The 14606-nt window shown below is 38.4% G+C and overlaps 1 protein-coding gene across 1 annotated transcript in view; it reads left to right on the top strand.

Annotated features, from left to right (window-relative positions):
• Positions 1-14606, top strand: part of PRIM2 (DNA primase subunit 2) — a 164024-nt gene that overhangs the window by 106575 nt on the left and 42843 nt on the right. The window contains exons 9-10 of the mRNA XM_089694116.1: positions 2021-2093; positions 6266-6451. Coding sequence (XP_089550242.1) covers positions 2021-2093; positions 6266-6451 — 259 coding nt within the window. The remainder of the gene's footprint in view (positions 1-2020; positions 2094-6265; positions 6452-14606) is intronic.

The following is a 14606-nucleotide window of genomic DNA, read 5'->3' as shown; positions in this document are numbered from 1 at the left end:
GTGCATCACACAACCAAGTGCTCCAGCTCCTTACCATAACCCAGGGACTTCTATATTTTAAGAGATCTGTGGTGTTTGAGATAATAGATATCAATACTATAGCCAAATCATAGCTCTGTCCTGATCCTTCTCCCACATCTAAAAACCAAATCAAAGCTTGATCAAAAGATTGTACTAAGGTGCTAAGAAATCTTGATCACACACAAACAAATTCTATATACAGATATATCAAAAATCACAAGTTAATTAGTTGCAAGATCAGTGACAGCGCCATCTAGTGGCCAAAAAAAAAAAAAAAAAATCAGAAATCTCTGTTCAATTCCAAAGGAGTATGTGTGTTTAATTTTCCATTTTAAAAATATGTATAAAATTCATACTATTTATATAATGAACACTTTGGTAGTGTCTAGTGAACGAAATTTGGCCGCAGGTTATATGGCCTGGGAACCTAGCAAAACCCAGAACAGCAGAGCCTGAGGAGATCCATGTGTGAGAGGTGAGTTCTGGAGGTACACAATGAGTGGACAGTAGTGCATTTCTCAGTATCTCTGTAACTGCTGAGAGATCAGTGTCCCAGTGACACCTCAGCGATGGAAGAGTCTTTATTTAAGTATCTTCCTGTGTTAACATTTACTCTCTAAAACAAGATGCTGGTTCAGCGATTTCATAATAATTTTTTGTGGGACTTTAATGTGTATATGTTTATTTATTTTATTTACTATTATTTTTAATTATGCACAATCTCATTGTTTTCTATATTATCATTTTATTGCGTTAATTTACACAAGTAGGGGACTGCAGCATTCAGTTTATTTGGATATCACTCATACATATTTTTCAAAAAAGTCACACATCCATTAAGCGCATAAGCACCTTTTTTATTATGTATTTACTAATGTTTGCTACAGTAGTCTGATCACATTCACATTAGGCGGTTTGGAATCGCAGGCAGAAGTGCCACGATTCTGCCTGCAATTACAAATTTCAGTAAAACGTGCAATGTGTGTTTGGATGCCATTATTCTTAATGGTCCCCCAAATGCAGTGCGGTTTAGCTCCAACTGTCGCGCGACAATGGTGGGTTTAAAATCATGATAAGCTTGTTGCCAAAACAGGAACAGGAACTTCTTTTGGGTCACAAACTTTCATAAAGCAGCCCATTGAAGTGAATGGGCTGCCCTATGCACCACATGTGGCGGGCTGCCCTATGCACCACATGTGGCAGCCCATTGAAGTGAATGGGCTGCCCTATGCACCACATGTGGAAATGCATGTAGATCATGCTTTAAATATGGCTAGATCTGAATGGGACATTAGGGAAAGGAGACTGAAAACATGCTTCCTCCTGTCTACATCAGAATAATGGCAGCATCCTTTCCTAGGCAAAGGCACTTAGCTGGAGTCAAAGGACTGCTTTTTATGTTAAAAAGTCTTTATGTTGCTATAAACAGTATTGTTACATGTCAGGTATTTGTTTTTGTAAGGGGGAGCGAAGTGTAACAACCATAGTGTAGAATGGAAAGTGTAAAAAAACACTCACAAAGTTAAAAAGGTGCTCAGCATGACAGACAGGTAGCCTCTGGGACAGAGATCGGACAGGCAACCAGGATGCCTGTCCGATCTCTTCTGCCTGTCTAAAATGGGCTACCCACCAGCATATAATCAGTAAGCAGGTCCCAGGGAGCTGTAATACACCCTCTCAAACACTGATTACCACAGCTGTCAGCAGGGATAGCAGCAAAGCACCCAGAGCTGCCAGAAATGAAAACAAATAACAGAGGCTAAAAACAAAAACTGTAAAAAAAAATTGTTTTTGCTTGATGTATTTTTGGAAAGTTACTGAAAAATCCACATTAAATGTGCTAAAACTTAATTGTATATTACTGATGGAAGACAGAAGTATACTTGCACCTTTATATGCCTGCTGGCTTCTTGATTGCACTGACTTGCTCTTGAATTCTGCTATAATTGAAGCGTTTTATAAATATGTTTTTAAAATATTTTTTCTTTTTTTTTGATAGCCATTCTTACATTGGTCAAGATTTCAGTTCACAAAGAAACACTGGTAAAATTTCACTTGACCAAATTGATGCGGTAAGTTTTTAGTTCCTTCAGTTTTTCTGTATGTTATTACTAAACATACATATTCAACAGCTGTAAACAGCTTAAGTTACACAGTGATGTTCTGTGATTTTTTTTAAATAAAAATTTAAAGCAGAGCTACACTGCACTATGCACTACAAATCAAAAACGCTGTTTTATTGATATTTACCATTCAAAGCAAACTCTCACACTCATCCATGTTTCCATGCTTTATTTTATTTTTATCAGAAATCACTTTTTGACAAAATACTCCTTAGCATTTCTGTACGTGGCCATCTTGAGTAAGGGCAGATGAGTCTTGTAGTATTTACTTTCTGGAATTCATCTGCCCTTAGCTCAGGCATGCAGGCAAAGGGTTGCGTTTAGCTGAGAAAACCCCTCAAGAAGATTTCTGGAATGTATGACATTTGCCAAGGCATGGAAACATGGAAGAAAAAGTGTACAAAAAAAAGGTCAAAACAAGTAAGTGTATTATACCTTCCTATCTATTTACTAATGCTAGCAGCATAAGGATTAAAAATAGTCATGTTGACTGAGGGAGTGAAGGTCCACTATAAAGCAGGCATCATTGTCATAGTTTAAAAAAAATGTCAGTTTGTTATTGGACTTTAGTGACATTATAAATATTACTGTACTTGTTAGCATTTATATGATTTACCTTTGTATTTTTATGACTATTGAAAATTGTTGTCACTTACAAAATATATGTTGCAAAAATTGCACTGCATCCTATTTGAATTCCCATGAAAGTCTTGGTCAGCTATATCAGTCTTTCTCAACTATATTAAAATATGTATCCCTTAATGTTCATAGTGTACCTTGTGGTTAAGCATACTTCATTACAATACTGCTTGGCAATGAGTACATTTATTAGCTGTATCGTTTCTGTAATTGCTTATATGTTTACGTAAATTATACCATTTTATATAATGTTATTTTAATTTTAATGTAATTTTATATATAAGAAGCAGTACACTGTGAGCCTACCCTCAAGAAATATGTATTGATTGAAAACCAGTGCACGTTGACACCAGATATTTTTGTGATGACCGTAACAGGAGGAATGGACAGCAGGGGAGTTACTGGAGTGAATGGGTGTAACTACAGGGGTCACAATTGTGACTCGGCCCCATGCTTCAGAGGGTGTGGCTCCCCTGTACACCTGGATAGGAGAGGTGGTGGCGAGTGTCATATAGGGGAACTGATGCCTTCCATTTTCCTCCTGTAGCAGTTGAAAGCCAGCTTCTCTTCCTCTCCCTTTTGCAGGCATTCAGCTGCTGCAAGAGGGAAATGGAGGGATAGGTTCCTCTATATGCCGCCCCCACCTATTCAGGTTTCTTGTCTCCTGCTGTTCCCGGGTGCCTGTGTGCTCCACTGGCCCCTCTCCCCCTGCAGCACTGCCAGCTTCCCACCTCTCCTTTCCTGCCAGCTGCTGTGGGGGATGTGTCAGGATGGTGAGCAAGCAATGGACTGGTAAATATGTAATTTACCGGCCCCTTCCTTTTCTGAATGGACAAAGACGTGATCAGTACCGATCATGGACTCTGTTTAATAATAAATGAATCATCGTAAACTGTGTTTGCTATGCTTCATTTTGTGAATGAACGGAAGCTCTGTACAGAGCTATTTCTGTCCATTCATTCTGTGCTGCTGAGGCTGCAGAGATGGAGATTGAGGGCTGTGTCCTCAAACTCCTTTCTCTGTCTCAAAGTTGAAAGATCAGAGACCCCTGATTTTTGATCAAAGCCCCCAAATGGGGCTCTTAAAAAAATAATAAATTAAATTGTAAAAAAAAAAAAAACCAACTACTAATACTAGTGGCAGAACTACCAGGGTCACAAAGGTTGTACTTTCCAGTGGGCCCTGGCATTCTGCTACTGTGGCAGGAAGGGGGCCTGACACGAGACCTTAAGGGTTCAGGGAGAAAGGCCCCGGCTTCATGGTTTCTTGCATCAGGGCCCTGAAGTTTCTAGTTACGCCTCTTGCCTCTGTTTGAGTGGTAAGTTTGAAGTGGTTTGGAGGGTGTGCGTTACACACACACACACTCTATTTGCCCTAAAGATTGCACAAGGTTGCAGTGTCTTTCTACTAGATCAAAATGTCATTTTTTTGCCTACCTGGGAGTTTAGTTTTGAAGGTGAATTGCATGTCTACAAAACTATAAACTGCTGGTGTAACGTTGTCAACTACATTGGATAACATAACATTGATTTTAGAACGAGCTCCATATGCTGCACAAAGTCTATCACTCAGTCACCTATCAAAAAAAGGTGTGTCACAGACCTTTCATTGGCCGCTATTTATTTTTCCTTAGCACCAGTAATACTAAAATGATCTATTCTGTACCACTATAGATTGCTGCTTCCAAATTATTCATGTGACATGCCTTAACTGGAAAGATCAGAATTTGCATTTGTTGTTCCTTTGCTCTGAGCAATGTAAATTGCTTTGATTTCAGAAGAGCTTTCAGAGTTGTTCAGAACCTTTAAAAAGGAGTAAGCTAGTCCTGCATCTTAAACAAGTATGTCTCATACATACTGCAGTTGTATGCCAGCTGTGGCAACAATCCAGCAGATTCCTGTGGCTGGATTCACAGATGGAAGCAGATAGTTACAGCCACTCAGCCTGTACACAGAAATGACAGTATTACACTGTCTGGTAGCCAGTTCTTAAAAAAAAAAAAAAAAAAATACATCTAGCATCCTACTTCACTACGCTTTTTTTGTGTTTGGTAATAGTGCAGATACCTGACTTCCTTAAATTGTATGCATCACATTTGAATTGTATGTATCCAGACATGCTTCAAGTTTGGTATATTCTCAGCCATTTTTCCAGTTGTGTGGTTCAAGGAAAAATAAGAACCAAAAGATGTATGCAGTTTTGTAAGACACTTTGTAAATGCAGACATAGTTTCTGTAGTTATTAGGTTTACTTGGGCCCATTCACACCAGCAGTTGCTGGTGTTTGTTGAGAAGGCTGTGGCATGATACAGTGGATTGCACTGAAAAAAAGTATTGCAAACCCACTGCATTGCAGTTGTGTGAACTGAGCCAACTGTAACCAAGTTATATTACCTTGTCTTGTGTTGGGACTGCAGTGGGCAAGTTTGCCCAGTGCAGTCCATCACACCTATTGTGAATACACGCTTTAACACTAATCATTGCCATGGAAATGTGTAATGCAGCTTGTGATATCTGTCAGGAATGGACTGGCCAGCAATAGTGGGACTCAGCTGCCTTATGAGCTGCAGTACCAGGGCTGGCCAGCGGGTGCTCCCAGCAATCAGAGACTCAACCTTGCAGCCAGTCAAACACCTGGAACTAATTATACTGGTGTATTTAAGGGACATTCAGACCTGCAGACGCGGCCTTGGTGTTGTGTTTCTCTTGGGCCCTGTATCCTGTTCCTGCTCTCTGTTCCTGTCTGATTCTCTGCTGACCCTGCTCTGATCCCTGGCTTGTCTGACCATTCTCCTCTGCCTGACCCTCTGTACCACGCTGCCCGCTACCTGCTGAACCTGGCCTGTGACCCCGACCATTCTCCGCTTGCTCCCCCTGTACCTACCTGCCTGACTGATATTGACCCGGCCTGCCTGACGACGCTTGCATTGTATGTACTGTTATCTGTGGGTGGTTGGTTGGTTTGTTTGCACTGTGTTATGTTTTAGTATTGCACTGCGTTTATGTTTGTATGGTTAGTGTTTATAAATTACATTGTTTATAACATATCTGAAGTCTGCGTTTCCCTGCGTCAGTCACACACCTCTGGTCATACCCGGGAGCCCTGACAATATCAGAGTACAGGCTTCTCAAAGAAACCGATGCTGTACTATTTATTAGGTTCATTTTGCCCACTTTAATGTTCAAAAATATACACAATACACAGGCATATACTGAATCAAACCAATGACATTCGCACAAATCATACGGTGGTTTCCAAAACAAATAATGCAAACTGACGTTTCAGTACAGGTTGACATTGCACTATTTCTTTTTTTTTAACTGGATCATATCCAGACTCTGCATAGCAGCTTTTCAGAATGGTGCCTCATTCTAATTTGACAAGTGTTATGAGAAGTTTGATGGTCTGTGATGACTTTGTCAAAGATGTTTGATTTTTTTTTTTTTTTCTTGAATAATGATCTGTTGACTTTATTTCTTTAGCTTTCTGCAAAGTCATTTCCACTCTGTATGCGTCAACTTCACAAGTCTTTGAGAGAGCACCATCATCTTCGTCATGGAGGCCGCATGCAGTATGGCCTTTTCCTTAAGGGTATTGGTTTAACACTGGAGCAGGCCCTCCAGTTCTGGAAGCTGGAATTTACAAAGGGAAAAATTGACTCTGAAAAGGTATGCATTTAACTAACTAAAAACAAAATATAAATATAGTTTATAATAAATAAACTATATGTGATCATAATAAATTAAAATAATGTCCAAAAGTGTTCCACTCAGTACATATACAGTAACGTATATTAAAAAAAAAAACATGTTTATACTATACTAACACACAGTGAATCAAAAATTGAGTGGAACACTCTTGGACACTAATTTCATTTAATATGATCACATATAGTTTATTTACTGAAAATAGTGCTGCATATTTTGTTTTTAGTTTGTTTTACACTGTATTATGTGTTGTGCAAGTACATTTTTGGGAGTATTTGAAGATTAGCGCAACTCTACCTGTATACACATACATTTATCTTCTAAACATTTTCTTTTTTGCTCATATTTATACATTTTAAAATTCTCATTCATTAGTCAAAAGTTGTTTACAGGTCCTGTGTGATCATTTATGATTTTATGATCGTCAGGAGCACCTTCATGATCATCAGGAGCACCTTTCTGCCAAAGGAATATATATATATATATATATATATATATATATATATACAGTGGGGATCGAAAGTTTGGGCACCCCAGCTAAAAATTTGTATTAATGTGCATAAAGAAGCCAAGGAAAGATGGAAAAATCTCCAAAAGGCATCAAATTACAGATTAGACATTCTTATAATATGTCAACAAAAGTTAGATTTTATTTCCATCATTTACACTTTCAAAATAACAGAAAACAAAACAAATGGCGTCTGCAAAAGTTTGGGCACCCTGCAGAATTTATAGCATGGACTGCCCCCTTTGCCAAGCTGAGACCTGCCAGTGTCATGGATTGTTCTCAATCATCGTCTGGGAAGACCAGGTGATATCAATCTCAAAGGTTTTAAATGCCCAGACTCATCTGACCTTGCCCCAACAATCAGCATCATGGGTTCTTCTAAGCAGTTGTCTAGAAAACTGAAACTGAAAATAGTTGACGCTCACAAAGCTGGAGAAGGCTATAAGAAGATAGCAAAGCATTTTCAGATGTCAATATCCTCTGTTCGGAATGTAATTAAGAAATGGCAGTCATCAGGAACAGTGGAAGTTAAAGCAAGATCTGGAAGACCAAAAAAAATATCAGACAGAACAGCTCGCAGGATTGTGAGAAAAACAATTCAAAACCCACGTTTGACTGCACGATCCCTCCAGAAAGATCTGGCAGACACTGGAGTTGTGGTACACTATTCCACTATAAAGAGATACTTGTACAAATATGGTCTTCATGGAAGAGTCATCAGAAGAAAACCTCTTCTACGTCCTCACCACAAAAATCATCGTTTGAACTTTGCAAATGAACATATAGACAAGCCTGATGCATTTTGGAAACAAGTTCTGTGGACCGATGAGGTTAAAATTGAACTTTTTGGCCGGAATGAGCAAAGGTACGTTTGGAGAAGAAGGGGCATAGAATTTAATGAAAAGAACCTCTGTCCAACTGTTAAGCATGGGGTTGGATCAATCATGCTTTGGGGTTGTGTTGCAGCCAGTGGCACAGGGAACATCTCACGAGTAGAAGGAAAAATGGATTCAATAAAATTTCAGCAAATTTTGGATGGTAACTTGATGCCATCTGTGAAAAAGCTGAAGTTAAAGAGAGGATGGCTTCTACAAATGGATAATGATCCTAAACACACCTCGAAATCCACGGGGGATTACATCAAGAGGCGTAAACTGAAGGTTTTGCCATGGCCTTCACAATCTCTTGACCTCAACATAATTGAAAATCTATGGATAGACCTTAAAAGAGCAGTGCGTGACAGACAGCCCAGAAATCTCAAAGAACTGGAAGACTTTTGTAAGGAAGAATTTCTTTAGAAGTGATCACATATCCTCTGTTCTCTGCTGTATATAAGGTAAGGGTGGAGACTGCAGAGGGGTGTTGCCAGGAGACAGAGGAAGTGCAATACACTGGTCTGGTGAAGATCTGTGTATGGGGGCTTATCAGCAGTAGTCTTGGCCACTGGATGTCAAGCAGGCTATGCTGACAGCACAGCCAGAAAACTGACTACGCAGGGATGGATGAGCTTCTAATTTTAGTGTGGTCAGTTTGAAATGGAAAAGCAGGGGACTGGTAGGATCACCAGATATTTCACACAAAGAAGGAAATATGGTGAGAATAGGATATTTTTAAACAAAAATACATGGTACAACATGCACATTTCAAAAATATGAAATGTTGGGGTAACATATTCTTTACGTCTGCCATAATGTGCAAATGTGCTGTGTATATATTATTGCAACAGCCAATGCACGTTAAGCGGTAAAGTCCTGCCTTAATAATCTCCAAACAAGTAATTTAAGCTTTTTACCAGACAAAGTGAAAGGACCTCTCCAATGTAGCCTCTGACAACAGTAAAACCTGATGAGAATTTTAACCTTTCCCCACTTTATTCAAAACTTAAAATACAAAAAAGGGTTTGGCTCTGGATTCACTTAGCTATAAAGTATATTGCATACATGTAGGATGTTTGTGCATGCCAAATAATGACTTGACATCCAGATGGCAATACACAGACTCCAGTAATATGTTGGGCACATCAAAAATGCTATAGGAGTATGGAGTGCCCAAAGGTTTACTTTGTCGCCTACCATATTTGCATAGCCAAAACAGGCATGCTACTTATCTGAGTGCAACACAACACCATCATTCTGTAGCCTGAATTGATGAATCTGTGCTAAGAGTTGCCAGGTTTACAAGGACTAAAATGGCATCATGTGACTTTTATTATATTCAGCATGTGTAAGGGAATAATGTTGCATTATTGTTTAATAATGCAACATTATTAAACAATAATGCTAAAAATTTGTATTAATGTGCATAAAGAAGCCAAGGAAAGATGGAAAAATCTCCAAAAGGCATCAAATTACAGATTAGACATTCTTATAATATGTCAACAAAAGTTAGATTTTATTTCCATCATTTACACTTTCAAAATAACAGAAAACAAAACAAATGGCGTCTGCAAAAGTTTGGGCACCCTGCAGAATTTATAGCATGGACTGCCCCCTTTGCCAAGCTGAGACCTGCCAGTGTCATGGATTGTTCTCAATCATCGTCTGGGAAGACCAGGTGATATCAATCTCAAAGGTTTTAAATGCCCAGACTCATCTGACCTTGCCCCAACAATCAGCATCATGGGTTCTTCTAAGCAGTTGTCTAGAAAACTGAAACTGAAAATAGTTGACGCTCACAAAGCTGGAGAAGGCTATAAGAAGATAGCAAAGCATTTTCAGATGTCAATATCCTCTGTTCGGAATGTAATTAAGAAATGGCAGTCATCAGGAACAGTGGAAGTTAAAGCAAGATCTGGAAGACCAAAAAAAATATCAGACAGAACAGCTCGCAGGATTGTGAGAAAAACAATTCAAAACCCACGTTTGACTGCACGATCCCTCCAGAAAGATCTGGCAGACACTGGAGTTGTGGTACACTATTCCACTATAAAGAGATACTTGTACAAATATGGTCTTCATGGAAGAGTCATCAGAAGAAAACCTCTTCTACGTCCTCACCACAAAAATCATCGTTTGAACTTTGCAAATGAACATATAGACAAGCCTGATGCATTTTGGAAACAAGTTCTGTGGACCGATGAGGTTAAAATTGAACTTTTTGGCCGGAATGAGCAAAGGTACGTTTGGAGAAGAAGGGGCATAGAATTTAATGAAAAGAACCTCTGTCCAACTGTTAAGCATGGGGTTGGATCAATCATGCTTTGGGGTTGTGTTGCAGCCAGTGGCACAGGGAACATCTCACGAGTAGAAGGAAAAATGGATTCAATAAAATTTCAGCAAATTTTGGATGGTAACTTGATGCCATCTGTGAAAAAGCTGAAGTTAAAGAGAGGATGGCTTCTACAAATGGATAATGATCCTAAACACACCTCGAAATCCACGGGGGATTACATCAAGAGGCGTAAACTGAAGGTTTTGCCATGGCCTTCACAATCTCTTGACCTCAACATAATTGAAAATCTATGGATAGACCTTAAAAGAGCAGTGCGTGACAGACAGCCCAGAAATCTCAAAGAACTGGAAGACTTTTGTAAGGAAGAATTTCTTTAGAAGTGATCACATATCCTCTGTTCTCTGCTGTATATAAGGTAAGGGTGGAGACTGCAGAGGGGTGTTGCCAGGAGACAGAGGAAGTGCAATACACTGGTCTGGTGAAGATCTGTGTATGGGGGCTTATCAGCAGTAGTCTTGGCCACTGGATGTCAAGCAGGCTATGCTGACAGCACAGCCAGAAAACTGACTACGCAGGGATGGATGAGCTTCTAATTTTAGTGTGGTCAGTTTGAAATGGAAAAGCAGGGGACTGGTAGGATCACCAGATATTTCACACAAAGAAGGAAATATGGTGAGAATAGGATATTTTTAAACAAAAATACATGGTACAACATGCACATTTCAAAAATATGAAATGTTGGGGTAACATATTCTTTACGTCTGCCATAATGTGCAAATGTGCTGTGTATATATTATTGCAACAGCCAATGCACGTTAAGCGGTAAAGTCCTGCCTTAATAATCTCCAAACAAGTAATTTAAGCTTTTTACCAGACAAAGTGAAAGGACCTCTCCAATGTAGCCTCTGACAACAGTAAAACCTGATGAGAATTTTAACCTTTCCCCACTTTATTCAAAACTTAAAATACAAAAAAGGGTTTGGCTCTGGATTCACTTAGCTATAAAGTATATTGCATACATGTAGGATGTTTGTGCATGCCAAATAATGACTTGACATCCAGATGGCAATACACAGACTCCAGTAATATGTTGGGCACATCAAAAATGCTATAGGAGTATGGAGTGCCCAAAGGTTTACTTTGTCGCCTACCATATTTGCATAGCCAAAACAGGCATGCTACTTATCTGAGTGCAACACAACACCATCATTCTGTAGCCTGAATTGATGAATCTGTGCTAAGAGTTGCCAGGTTTACAAGGACTAAAATGGCATCATGTGACTTTTATTATATTCAGCATGTGTAAGGGAATAATGTTGCATTATTGTTTAAGGTTTCCTTAAACATTTATTGCATCAAAGGATTTGAGAGGTAATGTCTCTTGAATCAGTAGAAGATAAGTTTGATTTTTCCAAATGAGTAACTAGACAGTACACATTTCACTTTTACCTTAATAAGATATTCTGAATTTGAAAAAGTAGGGAATTAATTCCCAGCTCTCCAGAATGATGTACAAGATCAGATTGTGCAGTCTATTTTTTCTGCCATTCAAACTATATTAAAAGATTGTACAATCACATTTGTGTCCAGCTTTATTGCTTGCTTAATCTACACCATACACCTGTACATGGTGTATTTTGGTTGAAATAGCTTAAAAAAAATACTTAAAATTAAAAAAAATTATATTTTTGGTTAAGAATCATTTACTCATTTATCTAATTGTTCTTTAATAAAATCTCAAGAATGTTTTATTGATAAAATGCTATATGGCACAGGTTTGAGATTTCTGAATAACACTATATACATGAAATAAATTACATGATCCAGTTGTATATCATCTTGTAGGAATATAATGAAGAAAAAAGCATCCAAGAGGCACTGATATGAGTTCATAGTAGTGAGAGGTCAAAAACATTTGTAGAGCTCACAGACAGGGCTACCCTCCTGTGGGTACACAGGAGGTTACAAGAAAAAAAGGCATGCCCCAACCATTTGTGATTTTTGTAGAGCTACTGTATAGCCTGGCTATAGACGTTCAAATATTATATATTCATTACAAACTCTGAGTTATACACCAAGCCATGATTGACCTCTGTAGCTGCACACACTGTTGAATAATTTGTCCACAAATCTTTAAAGCAGAAATGCTTTTGTTTCAGCAGCTTTGCTCATTCTGCTCCTCCTTTGCTGCAGTGGTGTGATAGCTTTTCATCCTCCTAATCTCTAATATAAATACAAAGCGGGTTCTCTGGAAGGGGGAAAAGAGGAAATGGTGTGTGTGTGTGTGTGTAGGGGGGGGGGGGGGGGGGTTCCGAGACTAAACTCTAGGACTTTACTGCACCTCGTGCTCATTGAGGATGAACTGATCTGTGTTGTCTGCAGCTACAAAGGTCTGTGAGAGCTTGTTATGTAGTGCTTGGTAACATAATTAAACATTTGGATTTCTGCTACAGCTCAGTTTCCGAGTTACCATAAACATTGGGAAGGGGGAGGTGGGGGGCCCGGGTGAATATGTTGGGCACAGTTTAACCTGTCCCCCCACCCCATACATTCGAGACAAGTTGTTATTGTGCAACCTTTTAAGAATAGACTATGGAAAGTGATGTTCTACAGATGCTTTTGGTGTTGTGGTGGAAAACAATATTGATTACACATGGCTTTCCATTATATCTGATTTACTTTTTACCCTGACAGGATTTGGTTGGAGGTAGATCTTTTTCCAGTTTAGTAGAGACTGTCATGTACTATCAATGGATATTTACAGAATGATTTATTTTCATATCAAGTTTATATTAGGTGTTTATGATAAGGCTTAGAAACGTTTCAGCTTATATCTGTCAATTTTCTGTGAAACCTGCTGATTTGAAGTAAAAAACACAAATATTTTTTTCTTCTCATTCTTTTTCAATTTTTCATAATAATATGTTTTAAAAAATATACTTTTTTAGTTTTACCCATAAAAAATAGATTGATTTTATGCAAAGCTGCTATATATTGTCTTAAAATGAATTGCATCTGAATAGTCTGCGTACTGTGAAGACAGTTGCAGTAGTTAGTGGTATTTGTTTTTGTTTGCTGACTGTACATTTGTGTACACTACAAGTATTCATAGAGCCTAGGAATATAGAAACATAACAATAACAGGCTCTAGTGTATCCTCAAATCTCCAAAGACCATTCCAGTGCATGAAATGAAAGATTCATATAGGTAATCGGGCTTTTCCCATGTCATGTAATAGCACAGGGATCAGTGCAAAGAGAAGGGTCATACGTTCTTTGGATCTCTGACAGTAGCTACTTAGCAAAATAAAGATCGGTTTCTGAAATATGTATTATTTTGTCAACTGTGGTAAAACACAACAGCTATGACTAGGAGGCACAGTATTGAGATTGCAGCTGCATAATCTTTTCCTAGCTCAGATTGCCAGCTTAGACCGGCCAGGAAAGAAATATGCACATTTTGGATTGTATGTGACATTGCAATATTGTGCAAATAGCAGTTTTCTGTAATTTAATGACTGTTAAGCAATAGTCCAGAAAGACAGTAATATAAAATCAATTTCAGGAAACAGATGGAGAATTATGGGTTCTTTGTAGGGAATGCTAATAAACTGTTGATATGTTCAGTTAACAGAATGTGAAAAGCAAAGAACTGTGAAATCCTTCTTTGCCACTTTATTGTATACTTGGGCACTCTGAAAAACTGAGGTATTAAAGTGGAACTCAAGAAAGAGAGTTAAATATGAAGTTCACATACACGTGTATGTATTTATTTATTTATTTTACCTGCAAATGTAATTTGGGCCAGCAATAGACTGTAACAAAACCACTTTAAAGTGAAATTTCCCTCCACTGTAAGACTCTCAAGTCTCCGATCTGGATAAACTTCTCAAGTCTATGCAGATCTAAGAAAAAGATGGATATTGGCTAAACACTAGCTTAATAGGTACTATAGGCAGAATTTAACAGTTAATTCTTTTACCTGCTAAAGTATTTGATATTCTGTTCAGCCAGTGTCATGATTCACAGGCTTTCATCACTCTGCACAGCTAGGCAGGTGGCACCAATATTTCCTGTTTTGCTTTTTACAGCTCCCTGTGTCATTGCCATGCTCACTGGAGTGTGAATCAAGTTGTCAGCTGTGCATTTAGCGGCTTGTCCAGAGTACCATTGCTTGAATTGGTGGTTGTTTGATATATAATGTATGACATTAGAGCAGACGTTGCATCCAGTGTAGAAATTTGCTGTACATTTAAAAGAAAAAAAAAAGCAAGCTTTGTTGTTTGTATAATTTCAGAGCAAACTTATTTCAGTTTGTGGAAGTGTGCTGAGATTGGGGTAGATTAGATGGCTACCTTTTATAAAACAGTGGTCCAAATAGTTTGACACCAAGGCTTATCTAGGCTGTGTTTTCATACTACACATGAAAAAGTAAAAA

Source organism: Staurois parvus, unplaced genomic scaffold, assembly GCF_062004578.1.
Source record: "Staurois parvus isolate SC_StPar_1 unplaced genomic scaffold, SC_StPar_1.0 ptg000652l, whole genome shotgun sequence".
NCBI classification, from domain to species: domain Eukaryota; kingdom Metazoa; phylum Chordata; class Amphibia; order Anura; family Ranidae; genus Staurois; species Staurois parvus.
The sequence above is the reverse complement of the archived record's forward strand: the minus strand, read 5'-3'. Positions and strand labels throughout refer to the sequence as shown.